Below are 27,843 nucleotides of genomic sequence, written 5' to 3' on the forward strand. Positions count from 1 at the left end.
TGAATGTCCTTAAGTAAAATTCAGCCCTATGTAGAAGCCAGTACTCAATGATTTCAGCAGAAAGTTACTTACAACATGTGTAGATATTTGGGCTGAAGCAGATTAACAAATCCCTGGTTTCCATTGGTTAATTTAAAAGTAGATCGGATGTTAAAAAGGTCCAAACAAAATTGCTTTCTTAAACTACCTATTCGTATGGTGAAGGGCTCCATTAATGCAAAAGAATCAAGGTATTATATAAAGTGGTTGCTCTGAGTTGCAATTATGGATAGATGTTCTTAAGAAATTCTGAATGTTTTAAAAAACTTCCCTAGGAAAAAAGTCATGGCTGCCCACGAGCTGTTTTAAAGTAAATAAGCTCCTGTGTCTAGGTTTGATTATATTTGAATATGGGGGCATTCTGTATCTCAGAAGCCTGACAGGTGGTATATGTCTTAACACCTTTATCTTGGAAGGTATTGGCAATCAAAAGTTTTCTATCAGTTTCTGTGACACATAGCAAATACAGGTGATGAAAATTAAGCATTTGGACTAGCTGGAGGTAGTGACCAGTTCAATTCAGAACCCCCACCATCTGTTTAGAGCACATGCCTGCTGTCTCGATAACAGCAATAAACATATTCACTCTTCTGATAAAGGTATAATGTTTTTATTTAGTGTTATGAACCAGCTGTTCTGCCTCATAAAACTGAGACTGCAGCTTGACAGTGTTTTCACTGTTGTTTGTAGCTGCCTGGATTCGCATTCTGTGCCTGCACAGAAGTTCAAAAGTAAAGATCATAGAATCATTAAGGTTGGAAAAGACCTTCAAGGTCATCTGGTCCAACCATCACCCTACCACCACTATCACTCACAATGCCACATCTGTCAACTTTACTTTTCTCTCTCATGCAGTTGATAATAAAGAAGCCTGCAACCATCTCCTCATTGTATTTGGAGAATATATTCAGTGGCTTGTCTGCTTGGAAAACCAAGTTTGTTACCATTTGTGTTCTTTCCCAGTGTTAATAGGTGGGCCGTTACCTCGAGGACATGAGTTTGAACTACACGATGTTCGATTTCACTGGGGGAGAGAAAACCAGCGTGGTTCTGAGCACACAGTTAATTTTAAAGCCTTTCCCATGGAGGTAAGAGTGACACTGCATTGTTTTAACACTCCTTAAATGCAAAAGATTTACATTCACAGCCTGAATTTGTGATAATTCAAAAGAGATTTTCTTTTAGCTCAGCATTTTATTGCTTTACATTTCAAAAAGCTATCTTCCTGAGGTGTGCAGTAGTGCAGGTAAACTAGGATATGCATCTGGGATAGAATGCCTCCAGCACTTATTCCATTGTGTGATTAATTGGTCATAAAGTTAACTTGCAGAATAATTAACTTCTGTCTTAATAATATTAGTGTTCTAACAAGATCTGCTGTTTCAACACTTCCTGTGTCACCTTGGCTAATAGCTGTAAATGGGGACTGATAGCTGTAGATGGCCACTGGAAATGTTGCCATGGTGAACAGTAATGATTTAGGAACATTTGGAGGAAGTGTATAGTAATTTGTTCACGAACTAGCTTTACATACCTGAAAACTGAAGGTTATGCCATAGTCTTAGGCATTCCCTGTAATATCTTAATCACAAACTTCTGAAACACAAGCAAAGTGATAACGGAGTCTGAAAAAATTTAGTTGTTCATGGGGTGTCAGTTTGGGCTCCTAGGCAGCCCAACTACTGGGGCCAATGTCTGCTGCCCTCCAGCAGCCATCCATCAGACTGCTTCACTTTTGACTGTCCCATTGCTTACAATTCCACGAACATCTTGGAGTATCTCCTAGACTGCTGGTTACAACACCAGCTTTAACAGATATCGACCATGACGTTTGGTGACTTCACCTTTGCATCTTTTATTTCATTTGCTGTACACTGTGTCAATTTTAAAGAATTATTTTTTTTCAGAGTTCTTTGAGTTATTTGTACCTTATATATCTATCGTAATCCCATAGGAGCCTGAAACAATATTTCCTTTTTTTCCTGTGTTGTTCAGAGTTAAGAAATTTATTGCAGTGTTATTTGTGAGTGCCAGGCTATTGGAATAGAGCTGCTTTATGGAAGAGGTTATAAAAAGTATTAGAGTACCTACGGCAGAGCTAAGTGTAAAAAGCATGTTGGCTTACACCATCAATCTAATTTTTAGGGTTGTTCAGAGGCTTTCTTTAAGAGTTGTGGGTCAGATTCTGGTCCTGATTGCTATTTTGCACTGGTCCATCACAAAAGCCCAGGTATAAAGTCACTCGTACGGGCTTTGCAGGTTGATTTCAGGCAGATTACGGGCAATTCAGGAGAATTAATTGAACAGCAAAGATTCATCAACCAAAAGGAAAGCAGAGAAGTCATCTCTACATCCTGGTTACCTGGCGTAATATATACAATAAAGTTTGTATGGGCAACAAGACCTTCAGGCTACTGCAGTGTTCCCATGAGGCAGGAAGTAGCTTGTTCATTATGAAACAGCTGTGCCCTGTGCTGGTCCTCAGGACTGATTCAGCATGTGGTGGTCAAGAAATGCTGCTATGAATTATGTCAAGAACTGTACTTGGACAGGCCTTCCGTCTCCTTCTCTATAAAGGATGACTCTGCAAACAGCCTTGGTGGTATATAGGAACAGATTAATAATATCTGCAGAAACTGCAGCATCTCAGTCCCAAGGAAAATATACTTGACCCAGAGATGCGAACTAACAATCTGTCATAAAGGGGTTTCTTCATCTACTCAAAAAGCAGCATGGCAGCTGCACAAACAGAATTCTGGCAGTATTGAAGAACATAGTCTGGAGGTGAGCAAGCTGGTGTTATCCTGTCTCTTGCATCTAAACAACTTCCACCTAGGCTCTGATCCTCAAGAAAGAATTAAAATTGCAAGAAGTTTGTCGTAGAAAAAATGGACTTATAATACATTTTAAATATAGTGTGAATGTTTAACTTTGCAAACATCCTTATGCGTATTAATTCTTCTGGCAGAAAATAACTGCATAGCTGCTACCGTCATATCCAGTGGCACACACAGGTATATTGTTTGAGCCAGTTCATCATCTTCTGTCCTATGCTGTAAAAAGCACAGTGTGGTCTCGTTGACAGATGAGTTGCACTTCCTTTTGCTTTGTCCATGAAGAGCTGCTGTATTAAATCCAGCTGAAATTGTCCAAATCAAATATTAGGCCTGAGCAATAATAAAACAGGCGCTTATGACCCCTAATGAAGTAGTGCATCTGAGACTCCAGAATGGGTTATCTTCTCTTTGTGTTCCAACCGTTGCCCCACCTAGTTGCTTTTGTGGAGATCAATCATTTTTGTCAGAAGACCAGGAAATCTATTTCTTAAGTTTTAATGTTAGCATTAGTTTATGCGGTTGTTGGAAATCAGCATATTCTAAACACATATTGGACTTGATTTTCACTAGGCTTGTTAGTTAGCGAACATAAATGGTGATAGGTGCTTACTTTGGATGTATACAAACACTCTGGGGGAGTTTATTCTTCCTATTCTAAATGCAAAATAATCTGGTAGTTGTTTGTGCACAAATGCATGGCTATAAATATATTGAGCACCAAGCACGTAAGTTTGGATCTTTTGCCAGTGGAACAAATCTAGCAGGTCATTTTTCCTAACAAACTAGAATTGAATTTACAAAGCAAATGATAAGGATTTTAAACCATCCTCCCTTTGTGGGAGGAAGACAAGCCAAGTAGATGAGCAGTAATATGAAAACCTAAGTGCTTGGTTTAAGTGAGTACATTAACACAAGAAACTAGGTCCAATTTAAATACACCATTACACTATTATAAAACCGGAGCAGTTCTACAGAAATCAGTGTAGCAACTTTCAGTTTAAAGAGATCTATCTGAGGTAACTGTCTAGGACTGTTTATTGACTGGAGCAGCAGTCTGGTTTTTAGGACTGAAGATTGTAAGGCTTTATTTTATTATTTTATTACTTTATTATTTATTGGGCTGGATAGTTGTGGAACAGCTTCAGATTATTAGTGTAATGATCTTTGTAAAGGATGCTGTTAAAAGAGTATTATTTTTCGAAGTCTGGAAGAAAACTCTTCAGTTACTTCCTTAGTCTCTTCACCTTTGATACCACAGCAGCTCTTATGGAAATTAAGCAATATCCTATATTAGTTAGGTAATATCCTGTGTCTCTTAGTGCAACAATCTATCATTTCTTACCAGACAGCTGGGACCTTTGCACGTGGTTAGGATATATAGGTTCCTGGTGAAATAGGTTTGGCTACTAAACTTATGTAACCTCTCAAACAGCTTCTTGAAATAATTCACACTGTAGAAAAATGTTGTTTATGTGACTTGGAAGCTGAGTTCATCGTTATGAAAATAATGATGTTATTATTGTCTGAAGTTCAGCAAAGATACGTTTTCCACCTTTGTTGACTGAAGAAATCAGAATGTTGACAATAATACACAAGTGTTATCACTTTCACTGAAACATCTGTGCTTGCGATCAGTGAGGAAAGCAGGACAAAAGAATAAATAGTTGTCAAAAGTAAATGCTGTAACATGTCTTTTTTAAACAAAGGAAAAGCAGAGTGCTATATGTATTGATACAATGCTCCTCTCTTTGTTTCTTGAAAACAAGAACACAAAGGCTGTTCTTAACCTTTTGGACAAAAATTGGAAGGAGACATTGTGCAACCTTCTCCAGAAATCATTCTCACCAAGTACTTTTACTGCACATAAACAGTGTTATTTGCCCTTTGGCCACCGGTTAAGTTTTTAATAATGGTCTTAACACTGAGAGACTGTTTCTTGCTGGCAAATGGAACAAGGTACCAAAGGTTAAATTGTGCTTTGCAGTACACATTTCCATGAAGCAGTAAAACCCACACTTGTACCCTCATGTGAGTTACCTGAACCTTATTTATGTATAAGAAAGAGAGGAACTATTCCACGTCTTTATTTCCTTCAGGCCAAGAGTATGGATTAGAGAAGGAGGAGGAACAAATGAACTAATGAAGCTCTGACTCCCTCCCTCACCTTTGCTGTACAGAAGGGAGGTAGAGAGAGACAAGAATAGCAAATTACTACTCATCCTAGTCATCAATACATATATCCTTCTTATTAACAAGGTTAGTATAGGGGCATCTATGGAGTCCCACTCTGTCTGATCTCTTTAGAGACATAGCATACTCTAGTGCCAGATCTAATCAATTTACAGTCCAAAAAAGACAGAAAAGGCAGCAGGAGAAAGAGAACCATCAGATGGCATCAGTGCTGTTTTATGAAAAAAAAAATATGTTTTTATGGCTTCTGAAGTGAAGGGAAACATAGGGAAAATTATGCCTTCAAGGTGTCTCCTCCTCTTATTTATTCAAGTGGTGGCGTGACCAAAGGCATAATCTGAACATAAGGAAACAGTTGTTTTCAGGCTGCTGCTCTGAAATAGAACTGTAACTGAGAAAATAAAAACATTCCTTTCAGTGCTTGTATATGACAGGGAGCATAATTCTCTGTAATCCATCCTCTTTAAAATGTAGGATTATATTAGCTGTGAACCATGTGAAAGCTCTCAGTAGAAGAGGATTGTCAGAAAATCATTTAAAAAATGTTTCCAAGATCTGCAGGAAGATTAAAAACTGTATTATTTTCTGTCTTACAATTTTTGAGTAGAGCAGAAGAAAATTCAGTTGCCTGAAGGACCAGAATCAGTTTTGTGCAGGAAAAAAGATGCTCCTTTCTGTCGTATCATGAAGAGCAGACTAATTCATTCTGTAGTCTCTTTCAGAGTTACTGAAATACCTGCTGCAATGTGTTTATATATAATTCAAAAATGTATCCTACCCTCTGTCTGATGTAAGCCATTAAATTTTCCTGTGTTCACGAGAAATGGTGCCTGCCTATGGATCTCATCAGAGTTACAGTTTTAGGGCTTAGACTGCAACCATTATACTTCTTTACTCTCAAGTATTTACAGTCTTTGGCGCGAGGATTTCTCTGTGTCAAAGTTCTGAAATCAAATGCATACACACCATGCATCTCCTTCCTGGCATTTCTTGAGAGGAAGTGGTGTGCTTTCAACATGGAAGTTTATTCTTTGCCGACCTTAGATTTTTTTTGCAAGTTTATTTAATCTTGATATCTGTTTAATTCAGTTACTTACTGGCTTGTGTAGTGAATTATTTTGGTTAAAATAATTACTATAATTACTATATTTGTAATTGTAATAGGAGGCATATGCATCCCTGTCTTTCCCTCTTTACGTGAAAGCTTACAAACTGCAGTGGGATTGGGTAGGTTTGAATGACAAGCAGGATTTAATCCATAATATCAGCAGTTTCTAATATGTGAGCTCAGTCTCGAAACCTCTGAAAATTTGCTGATAGTTGTAGTGGGACTAAGACCCTAGTCATAAACCCTAAAACAAAATGTTTTAAACCAAGGAATAAATCCTGTTCCCTGAGCAGCACAAGACCTATGAATGAAGAATATCCTGCTTAGGCAGTCATGAGGAGGAAAAAAGGACAGATTTCAGAGTGGTTTACGTAGCTTCATGCTGAGGTTTGGAACACTGCTTAGAAATTTTCCAAGTTTTCTAGTGGAAAATTAGCTTGTTACTCAATAGCTTGGAAAAAAATCTAAATTTTGAAATTATTGCAGATGAGTACTCTGAACTGTGATTAAAACACTGCTTCTTATGGGAAAACGATGACGTTCATGTAATAGTTATGACAATGAATGTGATGCCTGTAACTGTGCCAAACAACATTATGTGAGACATAATATTTTGTTGTTTAAAGAAAAAAAAAGCAGAAATCTTGCAATGGCTTTGTGAAAAGTGGCAATATATGACTAAAATATATGACTAATATGACCTAACAAAACTGTTCTGGTGATAGAAGAGTTCAGTGCAGTTCAGCTCAGTTCAGTTGGGATGGACCTTCTGACATCACCAAGTCCAGCTGCCTGATCACTTCAGGGCTGCCCAAAAGTTAAAGCATATTATTGAGGGCATTCTCCAAACGTCTCTTGAACACTGACAGGCATGGGGCATCAAGCACCTCGCCGTGATGCCCGTTTCAGTGTCTGACAACCCTCATGGTAAAGAAATTGTCCGTAATGCCCTGTCTGAACCTCCCCCTGCACAGCTTTGTGCTGTTCCTGTGTATCCTGTCATTGCCTACTAGAGAGAAGAGACCGTCACCTCCCTGGGCTTCCTCTCCTCAGGAAGTTGTGCAGAGCTGTAGAGCTATATCCCTGACAGATTATGAGTAACAGACTAATTATAATTCAAATTAGACATGCCCATTGAATGTTACCTAATTTCTGAGGACAGAATTGTGGAAAAACACAGGAAAATCACGCCTATATATAAGCAGATGTTTTCAGTTTTGATTTCCAAATCTGCACTGATTTATAGAGAAACAGAATTTTTTACCCATTATGCAGATGCTTTTTAGAAGCATAATAATAATACTTACCATTACACAGCACTCCATGGGCAAAATTGGCCCTAGGACCAATTCCAGGGCTGTCAGTGAATTGTATTGTGTGATCCTAGCCCCATACGTGCAGGTGTTTAAGTATTTTTTTGTGTTTTTGTATATCCCATACACTCCGTGGTACCCTGGTTGATGTGACTATTGTTTGCTTTTTTTGTAGTGGTACAAAGCTGGGAGGTCTCCGTTCCCTCCCAGTATGCTAAACGAAAACTGACAAGAAGATAAAAACAAGATTACCATCATTGTAAAAGCACACATGGGCATCTTATGACTCTTGAGATTGCTGGTTGCTAAGCTCTTCCAGTATTATATTTTTATTGTGGTTGAGGGTTAATTTGACCTAAATAGGCACATGCAGCCTCTAAAGTATACTTTGTTTCTAGGTAATTTGTCAATATGAGCTTGGATTGGCCCTTGTTTTACTCAGTCACATGTAGTTGGAATTTACCAGGGAATACATCTATGCACTTCGAATTGTGAATTCATGAAAATAACAGGTGCAAAAACGGACTGATGTGCTGCTACAAACGCTTTTTAGCTTGGCTAGCATCCGAGAAGCACTCAGTTAAGCTCTGTGGAAGATCGTAATGATCAGGAAGATCAGATGTAGTAAATGTTATTTTTCCTTCTGTGTGAAATCTGCAATTTATTCATTGGTTGTGAAAGACACATAAGCTGCCAGACACCAGGTCAAAGAAGAGTGGCATTAACAGTCTGTACTAAAGCTTCTTTATTCTTTTGTTTCTCTTTTAGGAGTTGTCTTACTTGCAGCCAGTTGTGTGTGGTGGCTTCACTGCTCACACACATCTAAAACTTTTGAAGGGGCAGGTGCAATAGGCTGTGATTTTTAACCTGTACCAGGATGGAGAATTTCAGTACTGTTTCAAGAAATAAATGGTCTGGACTACAAATGACTGAGCAAAATAGGAAGAACTCTTCTAAGGAGACATGTCGCAGGTGGATGGAATTTAGTGAAGGAAGTGAGAATGAGAAGAAAGTGAGAAGTGTATCAAGCTTGGTGGCACTGCATCCTCACTGAGGGAGGCAAGGAGCTTTGAAGGCAAAATAGCTCTTAGCAATCCCTGTCTGTGGTGGAGACAGTACAGCCTCTGAGACTTTGTTAAAATATGTGAAACTTTTCTACTCCTTGAGCTGAAATACTGCTTTGCCTTCTCCTTATTTTGCTTTCTCACAGAACTGTCTTGGTCACAGTGCTTGTACTTATGGATATAGAGACTGCTGCTGTGACATCCCTTACTGCAAACCCCATTCCCAACATTAAAAGATAGGTACTTACGTTTTCACTCTGCCGCGGGAGAAGAGCTTGTGTAGTCACTTAAAAGGTGGGACTTCTGAAATGAATTTAAGCCCAAGCTTGAGCACACAAGTCTTTGCTCTTTTTCTTGGCTGTCTGCCCTTGACTTGTTTTGCCTCGGTTCAACATCATTTTCAAGTTTCTACCATGATCATTGCTGACACTCTGCTTTACATCTTGCCTCAATTTCCTGGTGCCTTAGCACTTTGCCCTGACTCCTGTGCCTAACTGTTTTTCTGTCTAAGATCTGTCATTTGTGGAAGAAGCTGGGAAAGGAGATTCCTCATTTCCTCCCTTTCTATGCTGCATGCTGATGTCAGGACCAGTTCCTAGGTTGGCCCCAGTATGAGTGAATACTCTAAGAGAGAGACAATAGCTTTCTGATACAGACTTAACCACCCCCCTCCTTTTTTTTTTTTGTTGTTGTTATTTGTGTTAATGGTACACACATGGCTCTCAAGAGGTAAAGGATAAAACTTGAAGATCATCTAAGAGCTGAAGAGCTTTGAAGGCTTCCACAAGTATTTACTGTCATGCCTGAGTGCTTCACAAGCACAAAGAATGCAATACTTGAAACATTGATGCGAGGGAGGCAAGTTCCGCTCTTGCCAATGAACTGGTAGAAAACAAGTTCAGAGGGATTAAATTATTTGGCCTTGGTCACGCATGTCTTTTTCAGGACTGACAGAGAACTGACTCATAATTCCTAGATCATCGAATTCTAGAGAGGCTTTGAGACACTGCAGTACCAAAATAGCTAATTTAGGTTATAAATCCCAGTTCAGCAATTAAACCACAGGGGTATCTGATGCCTTGCTATGTGGACCACACTGTTGCCAATGAGACAGCCTCGCTGCTTATTCCTGCCTTCTAAGGTGGCAGCACTAAGCCACGTAATGAACCAGAGTGAGGCACAATTAAAGCTTGACAAAATTATGGGAGTCTGTGCAACTAGGGGACTGGAGAGAAGTATAATACCATTATGCAATGTGCAAATGTACAGTTCAAGAGGAAACTTGGATATGCATAACAAGGGTTATTATTCCAATGAAAACGTAGCTGATGCTATGGAAAAAAAAACCAACCGACTCAGTTTCCAAGAGGAGCGTAGTATGGATGAGCAACTGCTCACTGGAAAACAGCCAGGCTTACAATTTAAAATGATAATATGCAGCCACAGATTCTCATCTCTTCAGAGAGACCCTTAGCTTTGAAACACACAGAACCACAGGATTCAAATCAGTTATTAATAAAACTTGGTAAATTAGGAGAGAAGGAGTATTTTTTTTTAATTTATTCTGCCTTCAATACAGAATCTATTGTTGAAAATTAAATCAGTGATTTAAATCCTTCCACATACAAACAGTCTGGTTTTAAATCCAGGACAACAGATTGCAGCCAACACTTTGTGGAATTGGGCATGCCTATATTAAATGCCTAGTCATATAACTAACACTTCCAGAAGTAACCACTTAACCTCTGCCACTTTGTGTTTTCTGTGTGGTTGGCATTGCTTGCCTGTAATATCATCAACTATTCATCAAGGTCCAGTCCCTTTCTACCAAGCTTCGCACTTTCCAGCTATGGAGATGTAAAAGCACATGCAGACACACATGTACACCCACGCAGGTTGGCAGCAACCCAGTCTAACAGCAGGATGGAGGGTCTTTGTGCTAAAATCCTTGTTTTTTCCTTCCTGGCCTTCAGGGGAAGGAAGAAGAAAGGCTTGAATGTGTATTTGCTCCTGTTAGCACAGGTAAGGGCAGAGCTGGGGCACCTCAGCCTACATGTTTGCTGCGGCCAGATGTGGTATCAGGGAACAATGACCTTCTGTGGTGCTCCTTGCTTCACACATCGAGCAGAAACTTGGCACAGTGAAGAACTTGACCTATGAATCTGACTGTGAGAACTATGTAGCTTTTCATTTACTTACTGGTTGGGTTCAAACTTAAAGTCAGCAATATAGAATCAAGGGTGTTCTGCCGTTTTCATTCCTTTTCTTAGCCGGTATAATTTTCCTGAGGTTGGAAAAATGTTCATTTTTTGATTAATTCCTGTTTTCTTTTAATTTCCTCTGCATGCCAATAGAAATAAGCCGTGCTTGTGCTTTCAAGCAGGAAGAAAAAATAAATACAAATTATAGCACCCTCAGTTTCCCCTATGCCCTTCGATGCTTTGCCAGTGGTTTTCCTAAAAAACAGACAAGCTAATGCCACATTTCAGTAGCCTCTGTGAGCCGTTGAGGAGATCCTTTGGCCTTCTGTTCAAGGCCTAGACAAAAGGGGCCTAGGTGGGGTTTGCAAAGCTTTCTGGGGATTGGTCCCCTCCTTGTGCTGCTTCCTTTTTCCTAACCTTGGAAATAGAGCCTCTCTGTGACAAGTTGGCACATCCTTAGTTTGAAGAGATTTGACCCATTTTTTGCCTTTTTAATAAGGTTAAATATTTTTTTTTCCCTTAGCCTTTTAGCTTCTTTTGCCAGAGCAGAAAGAAGAACACTCAGATGGATTTTTGTTGTTGCTGCCATTACTTTTCTTTTTAGCTTACTTTTCATTGCTGTGGTCTTTTGAATCTCTCCATATACATGTGTACTTCCTGCTGTTAATTCTGTTGTTTCAGTTGTCCAGCAATTGTTTTCCTTACATGAAATGAGGCTACTGCATGTTATTGGACTCTTCAAAGGGAACACAGAAGCCTGGTTAATGTTAGATGTTGCAGTGTTTTTATTATTCTTTTTCAGTACGGTTCACCAATGTGGTAGATATTTCTGTATCACAAGGGATTTGCCACAGTGACTGCTAGGGCATTTCCTGAGATGCTACAAACAATCCTACGCTCCCATTATGCTTTGTCTTTCCAGTGGCATGCCTGAAGGTATGCTGCACAATTGCCTAGACTACTTTTGCAATCTATTTTTGTAGTCTAGGTAATTGTTACTGGGCTGGCTTTTTGGAAAGAGAATAGATTTTGGAAGGTCTTTGCAACCCTTCCTTATACAATCTAACTAAAATATTTTTTTTTACAGCAACATTACAGTTCAACCCTCTTTCAAAGGTGTCCATGGAGAGAAAAGCACAGTCAGCAAGGGTTCTTCTGGACTAGCTTATGTCCCAACTGAGCATTTATTCTGAATGTTTTAGCTATGAACTTTGCTTTTGGCCTGAGACACTTTGTATCTCACACTTTGACTGCAAGGTTGTCTAAACACAATCTCCAGCATACCTTGTACTCTTCTCCAAGCCTAATTGTTGCTTCCACCTAATTTGTCTGATTTTAAATTACAGACTTCTTTGTTCAGGGGATGTCATCTTGTTCTGTACATACCCAGAACCTCACAGTTAAGTGACAGACTAGACCTAGACCTTTAGATTTTCAATAAATTGTAACAAGCAGAAGTTGGACAGAAGTTTAGCTTTTCCTTCTCCTACATTATATTATTCAGGAGGATTTTTACTTAACAGTGTTGTCATCTGTGTTTCTTGGCACTGCTTCCAGCCTGCCTTTCTTCCTTAGCACTGACCTCAGCATTGCTTTCAAAGATAGGCACAGAGTTCCCTTTATGTCTTTGTTATGACAATAATCTATGTATGAAATGATAAAGATGATTTAATTCCTACTGAAATTCAGTGGCATTTTGGCACCTATCCATGACAGAAGCCTTGAAAAATTCAAGTCTACAAGCATAAACCAAGTACACTGATTAATATCCTAACTCCCTTGGCTACTTCCTCCTCCTTTTCTTCTTGCTTTTGCCCAGAGTTTGTAATACAGTCATTTGTTTTTATTTGCATTTGCTTTTTTAAAGGACCATATTTACCTTGACGGAACTGTAATGTTTAACCATGCAGGCTTTATACTTCATGGGGTTTTGCTTCTTTTTTTTGTGGTACAGAGTATATAAATGTACTCCTGCTTTTTCTGATATTTTCAAACAGCTTCTGTATCAATTCCATTAACTTTAATTTCCTAAACCTCTCCTTCAGGCTGTTAATAACTAACTTTCTACTTTTTTTAATCACTTTTCTTGAAGCTGTGTGCCCTGGTCATATCCTTGGTTCGGTCCCCTTGTGAGGATTAGGAACTTAATTACTGTGTGTTATGGTCACTGCCAGCAGCTTAGTCAATTGCTTCCTGAAACAATTCAGTGCCAAGTCAAGTATCAACTCATAAATTCTTATGCACATGTATAATAGCAAGACACATTTTTTCCACATTTTGTCTTTATGTGATATAGTTTATGCATTTTTTTTTAAATTATGCGTAATTAAAGTATGTCTAGTCTGTGTTGCTATCCATTATTACTAGCTAAAATCCTCAGCTTCATTTCATCCTTCTCAGACCAGGAAAAAGACTTTATATTGGCCCTGGCTAGGTATCCAGAGTTTCCCATTCGTACTGTTCCCTCCTCAGTTTTTATGGCACGTTGTGAGTGGAACGGGAGTGTAGTGATCTTTAATAAACCTGCGTGAGTCCAGGAGAACAATTGTTAAGCTCTACAGTAGTTATCAGAGCAGCTGCTTTCTTACCAACTGCATGAAATTTAACAGGAACAAGTGCCAGATTCTGCACCTGAGATGGGGCAACCCCAGCTATATGTGCAGACTGGCGGATGAGAGGCTGGAGAGCAGCTCTACAGAAAGGGACCTGGGGGGTTCTGGTCAATACCAAGTTGAACGTGAGCCAGCAGTGTGCCCTGGCAGCCAAAAGGGCCAGGTGTACCATGGGGTACATCAGGCACAGCACTGCTAGCCTGTCAAGGGAAGGGATTGTCCCACTCTGCTCTGTGGTGGTGCGGCCTCACCTTGAGTACTGTGTGCAGTTTGGGGCACCACAGCATAAGAAAAGACATAAAACTATTGGAGAATGTCTAAAGAAGAGCTACAGAGATGGTGAAAGGTCTAGAGGGGAAGACGTATGAGGAGCGTCTGAGGCCCCTTGGTATGTTCAGCCCCGAGCAGAGGAGGCTGAGGGGAGGCCTCATGGCGGCCTGCAGCTCCCTCACGGGGGAGCGGAGGGGCAGGCGCTGAGCTCTGCTCTCTGGGGACAGCGACAGGACCCGAGGGAACGGCATGGAGCTGGGACAGGGGAGGGTCAGGCTGGGTGTTAGGGAAAGGTTCTGCACCCAGAGGGTGGTCGGGCACTGGGACAGGCTCCTCAGGGAAGTGGTCACAGCACCGAGCCTGTCAGCCTGTTTGGACAACGCTCTCAGATATACGGTTTGATTTTCAGGTAGTTCTATGTGGAGCCAGGAGTTGGGCTCGATGATATAGAGCAAAGAGGCTTTAAACTAAAAGAGGGTAGATTTAGATTAGATACAAGAAGGAAATTCTTCACTCAGAGGGTGGTGAGGCACTGGCACAGGTTGCCCAGAGAAGCAGTGGATGCCCCATCCCTGGAGGTGTTCAAGGCCAGGCTGGATGGGGCTTTGGGCAACCTGATCTAGTGGGAGGTGTCCCTGCCCATGGCAGGGGGGTTGTAACTAGGTTAAGGTCATTTAAGGTCTTTAAGGTCATTTAAGGTCTTTAAGGTCATTTCCAACCCAAACCATTCTATAATTTTGTGATCTTTATGGGTTCCTTCCAACTAGGGATAGCCTATGATTCTATGAGCTCTAAAGCTGCTTTAATTTACCTTAATAATATAGATTAATCCCTGAGGTGGCATTTACATGGATTCAAAACAATGTTTCAGTGCCACTGTCTGTCTCAGTAGTGACAGATATATGACAAAAAGACATGTGGTTACAGTTCCCAGACTAACATGTTTTAGATGCAACTCACAATTTAAAATGTGGTGATGCACTACTCACCTATTAGTCTTTTAAAGAACACCCCATATGAATTGAAATAAGGATCAAGAAGATAGGAGAGCAATAATGTATCTCGAACCTTCAGATGCATTCTTGACCTGTAATATTACTGGACTAAGCAGACTTTTCTGGAGCTTGTAGTTGCTAGTTGCACAGCTAACCAGAAATACCTTTATAACCTAGTTCTGACCAGGGAACAAAGCTTTCCAACAGATTCATTTACACTTGACACAGCATGCACTGAAGAAAGAAGCTTTTGGAGTACCTAGCTCCTTAGTGAAGAGCAAGAGTGTATGGATTGGAAAAAAAGTACAGTGAGTGATTGCAAAAGCAACATGCATTCAAGTAAGTCTAGTGATGATAGTGTCGTAGTCTGATGTTTTAATAGTTTAACACACAGATCTGAAGCAGGATTATTTTAAAATCATAGTCTTCTGTTGTGTATAGAGCACAAACAGGAGCCTGTTGAACAGAGTGATCCCCCATGTCACAAAACCTTAAAAAATTGGCTATGGTTGCTGAGGCTGGACCTACACCCAGGTTATGTACATATTTTATCTTGCCTCCTGTTGCCCCAGCTGCCAGTGGTTTTATCAGGTGTAAGTCTGCTGTAGGACCTGCTTCTGATGCCATTGAGGTTCAGAGGACTTTGCTATTGGCACCTGTACCTTGATTCCAAGGAAGTGTGGGTTTGTTATTTCTGTCCAAACTGCCTAGCTTAGCTGATAAAAACATTCCACATTGAACAGTGTTTTAAAGGGATCCCAATAACAAATTGGGGCTCCAGTAGTTTAGCAGGAAGTATTCATAAAGAAAGCAGCAATATTATATGAACTACTTCTTAGGGTAGCAACTCATTGTGCAGATTTATAGCAAATTTCTAGCATTAAGATTATATAAGAGAGCAGAAACATTTGAGCACAGGGTCCTCCTTCTTCCTCGACTGTTAATCAGATGATATGTCATAACAAAAGATTAGCTGTGATGTATTTCAGAGAGTATTTTCCTATAATGCACTAGCCTGTCTCACATTGCCCTGGTCTGCCACTTGGATAACAGAGACCCACTAGCATGTTGCAGTGGGGGATAGACACAATAGTGACTTTCTGACATTGCAGGAGTTAAGTAAGCTCAGGTGAAAGTAAACTTAGGTGAAACTTAGACATTCACTAGGTGATATTCACTGACAGGATCTGAGAAAGAGCCATCATCTGGGAGTCATTCAAGAGTCATTGTTCTGGCAGTTGTGGCCACTTCGTGCCTGGCTTCCTGACCAAAGAGAAGATGGGCCGGGCTCTTTTGAGCAGCGTGAAAGGGCAAGAGAGGTTAGGTTGCAGCAAGAGAGATGCTGATTAGGTACAAGGAGAAACATTTCTTCACCATGAGGGAGATGAAATACAGAACAGGCTACCCAGAGAGGTTGGAGGATCTCCCTCCCTGGAGATACGCAAAACTTGGTCAGGCAAGGCCTTGAGCAATCTGATCCAACTTTGAATTAGTGGGTGACTTTGAATTTGTTGCTGCTTTGCATGGGGAAAGGCGAGTTGCATTGGTTGGCCTTCAGAGGCCCCTTCCAACCTAAATTATCCTGTGAGTCTATGTTTTAAGTGTGAACTAGAAATAGCGTAAGGCCAGCAACAGAGCTTAGAAGATCATTTTTTGTAGCACCCTGCAAAGATCTGTAGAGCAGCCAGCATCATAGACAGAGGAAAAATGTACATGTTCTTGTAACACTTTTTTTTTATTGAAACTGGCTTCCAGAACTAATACTAGGTCATACAGAGTGAAATCTAGTTCTTGCCAGAATCTGTCATCCCAGTGACTGATACTGTGTAAAACTCTACCATCCCAGGCCTTTTCTTTTCAGCTTGGTATAAAAGATGTTTATGTGGTATGGAAAGGAACCGATTAGAGTGTAGGCTTTTCATTTGTTTATTGATTTTAAAGCCAGAATCTCAGGTCCTTATTAAGTTTTGAAGCAGTCTTGATTTGAGACAGGCCTCTAGTTAATGTCAGTGTATGTTTTTCCTGAGCAAGGACATCAGGACTATGATCAAAAGTCTTTTAGTTGAGTGAAGACTGGGTAAAAACTGAGAGGATTCTCAGGATTTGTTGCATACAGAATAACCGTTCTGTAGGGTTCACTCTGCTGCCTGCAATAATTTCTTAATATTTCCCATGAAGGAGAGTCTCTCCAGCTGTTGACAGAGTAAATCAACTCTATCAGCACTTTATCATTTGCCTTTGTGAGTTTTCAGTTCATCCTATTCCAAGGAAGTCACCACTACAATTCTTTGATATACAGCTGGAATGTTAAACGTCTCCAAAGTACTTTTTTTTTCATCCTATTATTATTATTATTACTACTATCATAATTATTATTATTATGCTAAAGAGTTTCTCACAATCTTTTAATATTTCTGCAAAAATATGCACTGTCTGGCGCTCCAAGCCAGCCCTGACAATCAGCAGCATAGCTGACTCATTCTGGTTGTATAGAAACATCGTAACTGCTGAGCATCAACACATTAGCTAACAACTTGAACAGAATCTCTCCTGCTGCAGCTTGTTTGCACTCGGAATGAACCACACTACAGTGAGCTGCCAATACATTGCGTTGATTATTTAAAAAAACCCTTATGGTTTGTTTTCATCAGAGGCTGGCACCCCTTGTGAGTATGCACTCTCAAACCAACGTCCCAAATCAATACGGCCTTCTCAAATCAATGTAAAACTGAAAGCTACCAAAGTACAGACCATTGACCTAGTAAGTCTGCCTGGCTGTTAGCTACTGGTAACGTACAGCTGCATGGCTGTGAAGTTGTCAGTGTACAGAGGTGTTACATGGGTAGTTTCAAGAGTTGTAAAAGCACTGGGGTATTTCCCCTGTGCACATCTGATTTCCATTAATATTAACAGGAGTTACAGGCCATGTTGGTTGTGGACTGTCCTTTTTAGAGTTCAAATTTTTGTAATGTTCATAGATTTTTAGCCGTTTATTTTTTTCTGTTATCTGAGATTTTCATCTAATTGCAAATTACAAAAAAAAAAAAAAGTGAACAGAAGGCTGAACAATTCAGAAAACCTCATGAATGCATAGGATAAACAACAATTTGAAAGGAACACTTTGCTAAGCAAACTTAGGTCTTACTAATTCCTTGGTAATATTTCCCTTTCTGTATCTCTTGTTCATTTACTTATCCAGACCCCATATGAGCTACATTTTTCCTCTTCTGCAGAAGAATTCATTTGATTTGGCTTCCATGTATTTAGACAAATGTTGACATCTATTTATTTAAATGCACATGCACAGGCTTATCAGAGGGCAAAAGATGTGAGGCCTTGTGACCTGTTGTTAGGATGTGTTATGGTATTATTAGGTCTCATTAGGTTACCTGTCTAATTTCAGCCTGTAAATCCCTAATGACAGAACCTTTTCTGTGAAGAGCTGTTCCAAGTATCTCCTAGATTCCGAAGATGGGAACGTAATGGATACCCTGCTGGGTCAGACCAGCGGTCCATCCCGTATTCTGTCTCTAGCAGTGGCAATAAGAGATGCTGCCTGAGGAGAGCACACGAGCCTGACCTCTTTCTGTATTGTACTCCTCGGTCATCTGCGGTGGTTGGGCTAGGAGTGCTAGAGGCTACCATTCTATCTGTTCCCTTTAGTATCTGTTTTTAGAAGATTTGTCTGTAACTTGTCAAACCCATTTATATTATGGTACGATATGGCTCCGCAAGTGTTTATGGCAACAGGTTTACAATCTACTGTGTAAAAAGTAGATGACTAATCTACTGTAATAATCGCTACCTCTAAGGCAGTCGCAGAGTAGCATTTTTAACACAGACCAGAAGTTTGTTTTACATTGGTCTGCAGAAACGTGGTACAAAATATTGATTCTTGTTCCAAGGAGTCAAATATTTATTTAAATATTGAGCATTTAAATATTCCACATTCTTGAGTGGAACCTCCAAATTACAGGAGCCTTTGAGCCAGAAAGTGATGAATGTCCATTTCAGTACCTTTAGTAATGTTGATTCCTAAACCTGAACCTAGGCAAGGGTACATCAGCTTTATGCAGAACCATTTTTTGTCTTTGTGTTATTTTCTTTTTGTCGTAGACCATCCTGACCTCCGTTAAGTTGGTGGAAAGGAAGGAGGCCCTAAGAGTATGCAGAGAATCTTCTTTCCCCAAGTAAATAGCAAGGCCTAGAGATATGCTTGAAATGGGTGGCTAATATTTACTTATAAACTAATATTTACTAATATTTAGCTAATATTAATAACTTACTCTTCCCATGTCGCCGGGAGATGTGGGAAGAGGTGCTGGCCGGTGGGTATGTGCTTTGTAAAGCAGTTCCATCCGCAGGGTGTTTGGCACCATGTAGCTCCTTTCATGCAGCAGCTACGTGTATTTTACAGCACGGCCTCCTGGCAGGCTGTTTATGCTGCTTCACAGACTAATTCTAGATGTCTTAATATTTTACACAGAGGTTTGGATATCATTTTCCTGACCAATATATAACACTGACATAGGAAACAGTCTCTGCCCTTAAGAGCCTAAGACAGAACTGCAACCTCTTTCTAGATACCCTGGGGTCATTGCTGGCACGGTCTGAAGTGCTTGCTCGTTTTCCTCTCTCTGAGGCTAAGAGTTTTCCGTTCAAACCTTCACAAAAAAATGCTGTTGTCAGAACACGGAGAGACATCAGATTACAGACTTCACCTCCAAAGGAGCGCAGCAAGCTGCTGAATGTCATGGCAGCCTTAGCCAAGCCCCGCCTGTTGACACAGTTGAAGTAATGGGCTTGTTAAATTTGGCTATCACTCCCGGCGCTATTGTTCCCGTCGCCAAAGGAGAGGCTTGCTTTGACATTTCAAACAAAATGAATGGCGGTGCCATGTGGTATTGTTCTCCGCAGCACCAAGGACATCGCCGTCGGGACTGCAGTCACTGCAACCTTTTCCGTGAGCCTGTGCACTCCTGCCTGCCTGCCTGCCTGCCTGCCTGCAGCTGGCTCCCGTTTCCCTCGGCAGGTCTGGGGTTTGGTTCGGATCGTGGGACTCCCTGAGCCCCCTCTAGTGGATGGCTGATGCAGGCTCCAGGCTCTGCCGGGCAGAAGGCAGGGCTCCGACTTCGAGGGTGGTGGTCTGTTTGCTAAAGGGAGTGTCAGGGAATGGACTGTCCGTATCCGATCCTTTGTTTTTATTCTTCTAAAGGCCAAAGGTAAATCAGATGTATAGAAAAGCTTTTTATGTCTGCTGAAGTACATGACACCAAGTACATTCATGGGAAATGATGAGACAGATTAGCTCTAACAGGGAGCGTTTGTATGTCTAGAAGTTTTATAGCAGTGGTCGAGTACATTCGTATCAGTGTTCTTCATGTGTGAATGATTTTTTTTAAAGGTTTCATTTTTTAAGTACAGCAAATGCCTGCGATCAATACGACCAGAATTATTTGCAATGATAACTTGAAATGTAATTTGATTTACAGTATGTTCATTTAAAATTTTACATTGACAAAGGCTTATAAGATGACAAGCATCAAGAGTAGCACATAAAATTATCCTCAGAGATGAAATAAGGGGAGTGGAGCAGATCTTCTGAAATGCTGAGGTCCCTTGGTAAACTCCTGCTTGCCAGAAGCATTTCATAGGGTCTGTTACTGGGCCAAATTGAAGCACAAAAACAGAAAATGTTACCTGTTTTACAGACCAGTTTGTCTGAAGGTGGAAACAATATTAGTTAAGACAGTGATATTTTAACTTTAGACATGTCTGAGCAAAATTTCAGTCACTTAATTTTACAACAGGAATTAAATTTAAGAGTTTTTTTAAGCTGTTTTATCTATTTGGAATGTGCAAAAGTTGTTGGCAGATAAACTTGAAAGCATCAGTGCTTAGGGTGTTGAAGCTCTGCAATGTTACCAGACTCAGCCACAGAGATTACATTTTCGCATCAGTGCTCGAGAAACTCATGTATGAAATGTATATTACGTCTCAGTAGATGGTGGCGTCCCCTTCCCTTCCCTTCCCTTCCCTTCCCTTCCCTTCCCTTCCCTTCCCTTCCCTTCCCTTCCCTTCCCTTCCCTTCCCTTCCCTTCCCTTCCCTTCCCTTCCCTTCCCTTCCCTTCCCTTCCCTTCCCTTCCCTTCCCTTCCCTTCCCTTCCCTTCCCTTCCCTTCCCTTCCCTTCCCTTCCCTTCCCTTCCCTTCCCTTCCCTTCCCTTCCCTTCCCTTCCCTTCCCTTCCCTTCCCTTCCCTTCCCTTCCCTTCCCTTCCCTTTTTCAAGGGCTTTTCTCAAATCAAGATGGACAGCTGTGACACTTCACCAGGACAGACTTGATGTTTTCCATCCAGTGTCTGCTGCCTGACGTGTTCATGCATTAAATCCTACGGGCCCTGGTCCCTTGTAGAAGGCAGTTGAGGGCTCTCATTTTGCTCTTTAGCATCCCTTTCACTGCTGCCCCGAAGGTGATCCTTCAGCCATCCTTCTCTGCTCAGCTTTCTCTCTGTTTAACCTTTCTTGAAGTCACTTCACCTGCTCTTACTGCTGAGATGTGAGTGACTCATCTTGGAAGGTGACGTGTGAGACAAGTGACATTCAGATAATACAGTCGGCCACTCCAATGTATGTCTGGACAGCCTGTGTCCATAATCATACCTTGGGAGGGAGCTGGCAGGATGAGAGGCAACACTGGCAGGTTGTATTAGCTGATGTTATTTCAGTGTTCAAAGTGAGGGAGTATGTAACTCATCATTACCGTGGTTATTCACACTTTTGTTGCAGATATTTGGTAACTGGCTATAGATCGCTTTTTCTGCAGCTGACTTTCTTTTTTCTTCTTGGGATTCCTGATTATAATGGGAATCCATTTAGATATACATGCATAACCACAGGCATGCATATGCATGCATGCACTCAAACGTGGAGGCTTTGTTAATTGAAGTTAATTTCTGGTGTGTTTTATTTTTAATTACAAAACATATTTATCTATTGGTCTATTTGCACTGCTTTGTTTTAGCTTCATCTAATGCACTGGAACTCCACACTGTACAGCAGCATCGATGAGGCAGTGGGGAAGAAGCACGGCATAGCTATTATTGCGTTGTTTGTACAGGTGGGTTTTCTGTGCTGCAGTTGTTACCATGCACTGTCATTTGTGTGAGGAAGATTAGTCCCTTTACATTTTCTTTCATTTTTAATGATTTCATAAAATAAAACAATGTGTGGCTGCTGGTATTCTATTCAACAGACATTTCTCTGTCATGTCGCCTGTGCATGTGCTGATAAATAACTCTTGTTTAAGTAGTATATTTAATGTATATTAGTTCAAGAAGGGGTGATATGTAGTCAAACCATCTTTTCTCTGTGCGTCTGGCTGTAAGTAGACATCCACTCACCATGCCTGTGACGACAGAATGAGGACTGTCAGGAGGGCAAGGTGCTTCGCTGTCTCTGATGTGTTCTTCTTCATTCCTGGCCAGGGCTGCAGTGCAGGGATTGGGGAAATATATAGAGGAGAGGAGGAAAGAGGAAAAAAACCAACTAAATAACCCATTGACCCAAAACCCGGTAGCAGAGCTGTGCCTTTTTAAACACAGGGGCAAGTGTGTTTTTACACACAGCAGAAATGTGAGGTGGGATCCCATTACTTCTTCAGAGACAACAGATCGAGACTGTACTGAGTCTTTCTGCACATCTTCAGAGAAGCCTATGACATGGAGGCTTAAAGCTGGCTGGGGAGAAGGCATAATGCAAGCTGGGAAGTTAGGCCCATAATCTAATTGCCGCTGAAGGTTTTTCAGGGACTGCATCGCATAAAGAAGACTGTCAGTTTTACTCCTCAAACACCACTTGCTCATCCTCCTCATGAAAAGTGGCAAAATGTTTTATTTAAATGGGTTTATAGGAAAAGATTCAGAATTCATGCCTGGATCAAATGGTTTTTCTTTCACAGTGATATTATTAATTTGTCATATTTCATAACAAGTTTATGAATGCCTTTGAGCTTTACCTCTGTTTGAATTTAAAGGTACATTGGTTACAGCTCCAACACTGAGACAGAACTGCTAAAAATGGAAGTTAGACAGTTTTCATTCTCTCAGTTTTGTATCCTGGAGGGCTGTGTCATAATTGCTTGTGTAACTCACCTTCTAATTCTAGCAGAGGTAACCTTCGAGTTAGTTAGAAAGTTATATATAAGTTCTTAAACAAATATGAAACTTAAATGATACATTTTCCATTTCTGGTCTCTCTCTCACTTAAGCATTCCAAAGTGCTTTTTCATTAGCCAGGAAAGGCTTCATATAATTAAAATTGACTAAGAAGAGTAGTTATGCTGTTTATTAAAGGAATGAGGAGAGGAAATTCAGTGACCATTTCCCACTGATGGCATGGAAATATAATAGTTCTGCACCACAGTTCTCAAATGTATCATTTAAAGGTTAATGAGAATATTTTCACTGTCTTAAGTGACAGACCTTGGTACAATTTAGAACCTACATTTTTGAAGTTATTTTGATATCTTCCATGCACTTTGAAGGTTTTAAATTGAAATCCCGTTCTGAAACAAAAGAAAACCCTTTTAAATTACTGGAAATAAAAGCTACCTTTTGCTGATGTTCAATTATTTCCTTCTAGTGACTACTTTTCCATTTTATTCCAAAAAATAATAATCCAAAAGCAAACTATTTTTTCAGCATCCAGCTCTTCTGCTCTCTCTCATTCCCACTTGATTCCTCACATTATACGTGTACATGTTGGCAAAGAAATCAAATGGAAGGCCATTCTGAGTCTTTCTATTTTGCCAATGCTACTTAGAAGGTAAAAGTTAGGGTCTTTAGGTGGGTGATTTAGATCAGAAGCAGCTGAAATCAGTGTGCAGAGTGAACAATGTTCATGGAAGCTGGTTTCTTTTGAAAGTCTTAAAAGACATTCTGTAAAGACACTGCTGCAGAGAGCCATGCTTTTGTCTGCAGAATCCCAGGGATACCATGAGGGAGGGGATCTGCCATTCTGCACTCTGCAGGCAGGAAAAAAACTCCCCTGAGCCTTAGAGACATGTTGAGCCAGATTTGCAGCACTGTGGGAACAAATTCAAAAAGTGTCTGTCGTGTTTGTTCACTCCGTTCCTTTCTGTGTACTTTTCTGACAAAAACTGGTAAGGACAAACTGTATCCTTGGCATTTATATGTCACAGAGCTGCATGATTTTGAATTTACATGCAGTATATGCTGCAAAACAGGCTTAGTCAAAATTTACCAGTCTTAACTGTGACTCTTTTTCTTGCTCTGTCAGTTTTTGTCCCTGCTTTAAAGTTATTCAGACCTTGTCTAATTTTGGCTGATGCCTTTATAGTAATTTCATTGTTTGGAGTTGCCATGTATCAGTGTATTTGGTTAATACAAGGTTGGGTAGCTTAAGTAAAAACGAGTACAGAACTCAGTGTTCTGGTTGACTTCTGTGTTTCACAATTTCAGATATAGCAAAACACTGAAATTCATCTTTGCTGTTGTATTTCAGATAGGAAAAGAACATGTAGGCCTAAAGGCTGTAACTGAAATTCTTCAGGACATCCAGTACAAGGTAAGGCATCATCTGAAGAAATGTTTCCTTCACAGGGCAGAGATGAAGTAAGTGAGTGAAAGATGGATATGAAACCCCGAGGCCAAGAGAATGTTTTCAGACTTATTTGTAGTAAAACCACATGTGAAAGCCATAGTTCAGTGGCCTGTATCAAAAGCTCAGTATTTTACAGTATTTTCAGATAATGTACAATCTGTGTGGTTAAATTCCTTTGTCTGATGTCCAGAATGTTTGATCTCTTTTACTAGCAACTGATTTCAAGTACTGCCTTTCCAGTGATTATGGAGTCAGTGTAACTGTAAGCACTGCAGCATGCTTAGTGAACACTAGTAACAGCATCTCCAAACTTTTCTGGTTTTAATTTGTAGAGGAAAAAATAAACACCTGTATTAACTTGCAGTGGAAAATCAGCAAAAACACAGTGCTGCCTTGTTAGGGGAGTTATGTGTGGGGATGCTGAAGAACAGATTAAAAACATAGCTAGATTGAGGAGATTTGAGTGCTCTCCAGGATGCTGACTCTATCTTATACTACCTTGGGCAGTCTGCTTCCATCCCTCTGTCTGTAAAATGGAAATAATCATACTTACCTTGATTTTGAAGCATTTTGAGATATATTATTGAGAAGTTCTATATTGTTCTGGAGAGATTAGCCATTCACGTCAGTGGGTGCTGAAATGTAGAAAAATGAGAAGCTGTTATTAAAAGAGAATTTAAAATCTTCTTTTAGGCAAATAATAGATGGTAAGCTTCAGTCATGATGTTTAAGATTACATACTCATTGTTTCTGAAGGTGACTTTGAAAACATTAGTGTACAGAACTGTAGAGTTTCATTACTGAAGACACAGCTAAGTAGATGAAGGTGGTGGGAAGCTTCATCATTAAGAGCGTGTTATACTAGTGGCTTTTGGAGGGCCAGCATCAAACTTACTTTTTGCATACATAAACTTTTCTTGCCTTAATTAGGTGAATCCAGTATTTAGTGTTTTCTAGATCAGTCAAGGAAAAGCTCACTTTGTCCCTTGTTTTTTAAACTCTTTTTGTATGGAACCCCTGAATTCCATGTAGAGAAAGAATTTTAAGGCTGGGGTCTGGAGGAAGCAGAAGAACTAGAGGCAGAAAGTTAACAAATTGCTGAGATAATCTTAGAAGTAAAACATGTATTAAAACAAACAAACAAACAATGAAAACCACAACTGTTTGTGTAGTTGCAAGGACAAACACAGTGATGATTAATTGGGGAATGTTAATGTGGTTGCTTTGCACAGAAATTCAAGGTTTAATGTTAGCAAACACACAGTGTTTTACATTACCATTCATCATCATTTTAACAAGAAACTAGAGATGAGATTGATTTGTATTCATTTTTTCAGGGAAAGTCCAAAACTATACCCTGTTTTAATCCCAACTCTTTATTGCCAGGTAGGTGCCTTTACTTACTTTTGTATTGGTGGATTACTAGCTAATTGAAGAGGCTGAAACAATCTGGATCTAAAGAATAGTCTAACTGCAAACCTGAGAGTGTATGCCATCAGGTGATAATGCATTTTCCACCTAATGGTGCTAATAGGAGTAGGGAAGAAGTCCCTTTTGAACTTGGGATAAATTCACACTTCCATCACGCAAGTGGAATGTGATATTGTAGTCCATGCCCTGCTGGCAACACTGTGGCTAGATTTGTTGATGATTTGTTATCCCACCCAGAGGGAGAGCGATGTGTAATCCTTTCTCTACTTCTGCATGAAATATGAAGATGATTTCCTTAAATAGAGGCTTGTTATAACTTCAGAGTATGTAAGGTTGCCCACTTACCAAGTTAGTGTTTTGTCAGCAACAAAAGACAATGCCATAATGCAATTGCAGTTGTATAGGATACAGGGGGTAGTGTCAGTGGGAGGCAAATGCAAATTCATATAGCCAAGGGTAACAATAAGAAAAAAACAGTTACTCTACCTTGTCTTGAAAAAAATGTGACTTAAAAAAAAAATGCATTTCTACAAAACAAATATTTCTGCAAGGAATCTTTTGAGCTAAATTTCATGCCATAGTAGCAAGATATTTAAACTAATTTTCCAAATAACCCTGGTCTATATTAAACTATTTTTATTATATAAAAAGAATATTGTTTAGGTTGCAAAGTCAAGTGCTCAGCATTTAGGAATTGCAGGAATTAAGGCTGGCTGCCTGTGTCCATTCACATACATGCATGATAAAACATATTTTACCAGAATTTATTTTTACAGGACCCCTGCCTTACAGTTCCTGATGCTGATCAAGTCACATAAGCCAAATTTTTCATAAATGATCTCTAACTATGTGTTCCTCATTTTCTAGGTGGCCGACTTGAGATCATGGGGTCTGATTTACAGAAGTGCTGAGTGCTTACACCTGCAACTGAAGTCAATGGGAGCAGTGCTCTGACTGCATTAAGTGCTATAGAAAGTTAACTACTCTGAGAAATCAGGTTCTAAGCATCTCATATTGAACACTTCAAATGAATAGATGCATTTGACCTTAAACTCTCTTTGTGTCAGTTCCCCAGCTTTAAAAATTGGGAGTAGTCTGTCCTTTCTCACCACACCTGGGTGCTGAAAGGATAAACTTACATATGTGAAGCACTCAGACACTGAAGAAATGAGTGCATTAGAAATGAAAAATCAAGAAAATTAGTCCTTCTAGGAAGCAGGATTTGAACAGCATGGGAAAAAGAAGACCTAGGACCATATATTATGCTGAGAAAGCCAAATATTAGCCGCTGCTTTTCAAGATAGAATCATCCATCTTTGCAAGTAAATGATGAAAGCTTCTCTAGAAAATTCATATGTGATCATGTAATGAGACAGTGTCATAATGCATGCACAGGATGGGCTGAATTAATTCTTGCAGTTCTTAAGTTTGAGTGCTTGACAATGCAACTTTCTTGCAATGGATTTGCTATGTAATTCCGTAACTGAGAATGAAAATGATATCAGCAAACCAAAATGCATTCACTGACAATCACAGGCTTCATTAGCAAGATTTAATTCTACTGACATTCCTCCTAGCTAGTAGTGAAATGGCAGTAACAGGTTAGGTCAACCAAGCAAATTTATTCCAGTTTCCATCCTCCCATCCTGTCCTTGTCAAGCTAGTCACAACCTTCCCCTGGCTCTCCATGTCACAATTAACTACCCTTTGTCTCCAATTGCTCTCTAGGTTTGTTTCTTTTCCCCTCTTTTACAATCAAGCAGTTTATTCTACTTTAGCTGAGTCAGGAAGTCATTTATGACTATGGCCTATGGCAGAAAAGGACAGCCCTGTGTAGTTTGACTTAAGTGCGGTGTGACTGGAATGTCTGGGCAATAAAAATTGAAATAATTAAAATAAATTTTGTTGTATGTAAAATTAAAACTCTTCTGGGACAAACTGTTGTATGTTTTCATGAGAGACAACAAAGTAGTCTCTTAAATAAAGATCGAGTTTTCTCCTATGGAGTCCAGCTCACTTTCCAAAGCTAGCAGGCACTAATGAATCTCAAAAAACATGTCACCAGAATTACGAACTGAAAAGTTTGGTTTGGGCTGTTTTGACTTTTTTTTTGTTTTAATTAAGTAAATTCATCTTTGAGACATATCCTAAATGTAGAATTAA

The 27,843-nt window shown here is 39.9% G+C and overlaps 1 protein-coding gene across 1 annotated transcript in view; it reads left to right on the forward strand.

Moving 5' to 3' along the window:
• The window catches only part of CA8 (carbonic anhydrase 8), a 49,728-nt gene that overhangs the window by 3,598 nt on the left and 18,287 nt on the right, over positions 1-27,843 (forward strand). The window contains exons 3-6 of the mRNA XM_083823901.1: positions 1,003-1,127; positions 21,650-21,745; positions 24,151-24,213; positions 25,587-25,635. Of these exons, the coding sequence (XP_083680027.1) occupies positions 1,003-1,127; positions 21,650-21,745; positions 24,151-24,213; positions 25,587-25,635 (333 nt within the window). The remainder of the gene's footprint in view (positions 1-1,002; positions 1,128-21,649; positions 21,746-24,150; positions 24,214-25,586; positions 25,636-27,843) is intronic.

Source organism: Anser anser (assembly GCF_964211835.1).
Source record: "Anser anser genome assembly, chromosome: 2".
NCBI lineage: Eukaryota > Metazoa > Chordata > Aves > Anseriformes > Anatidae > Anser > Anser anser.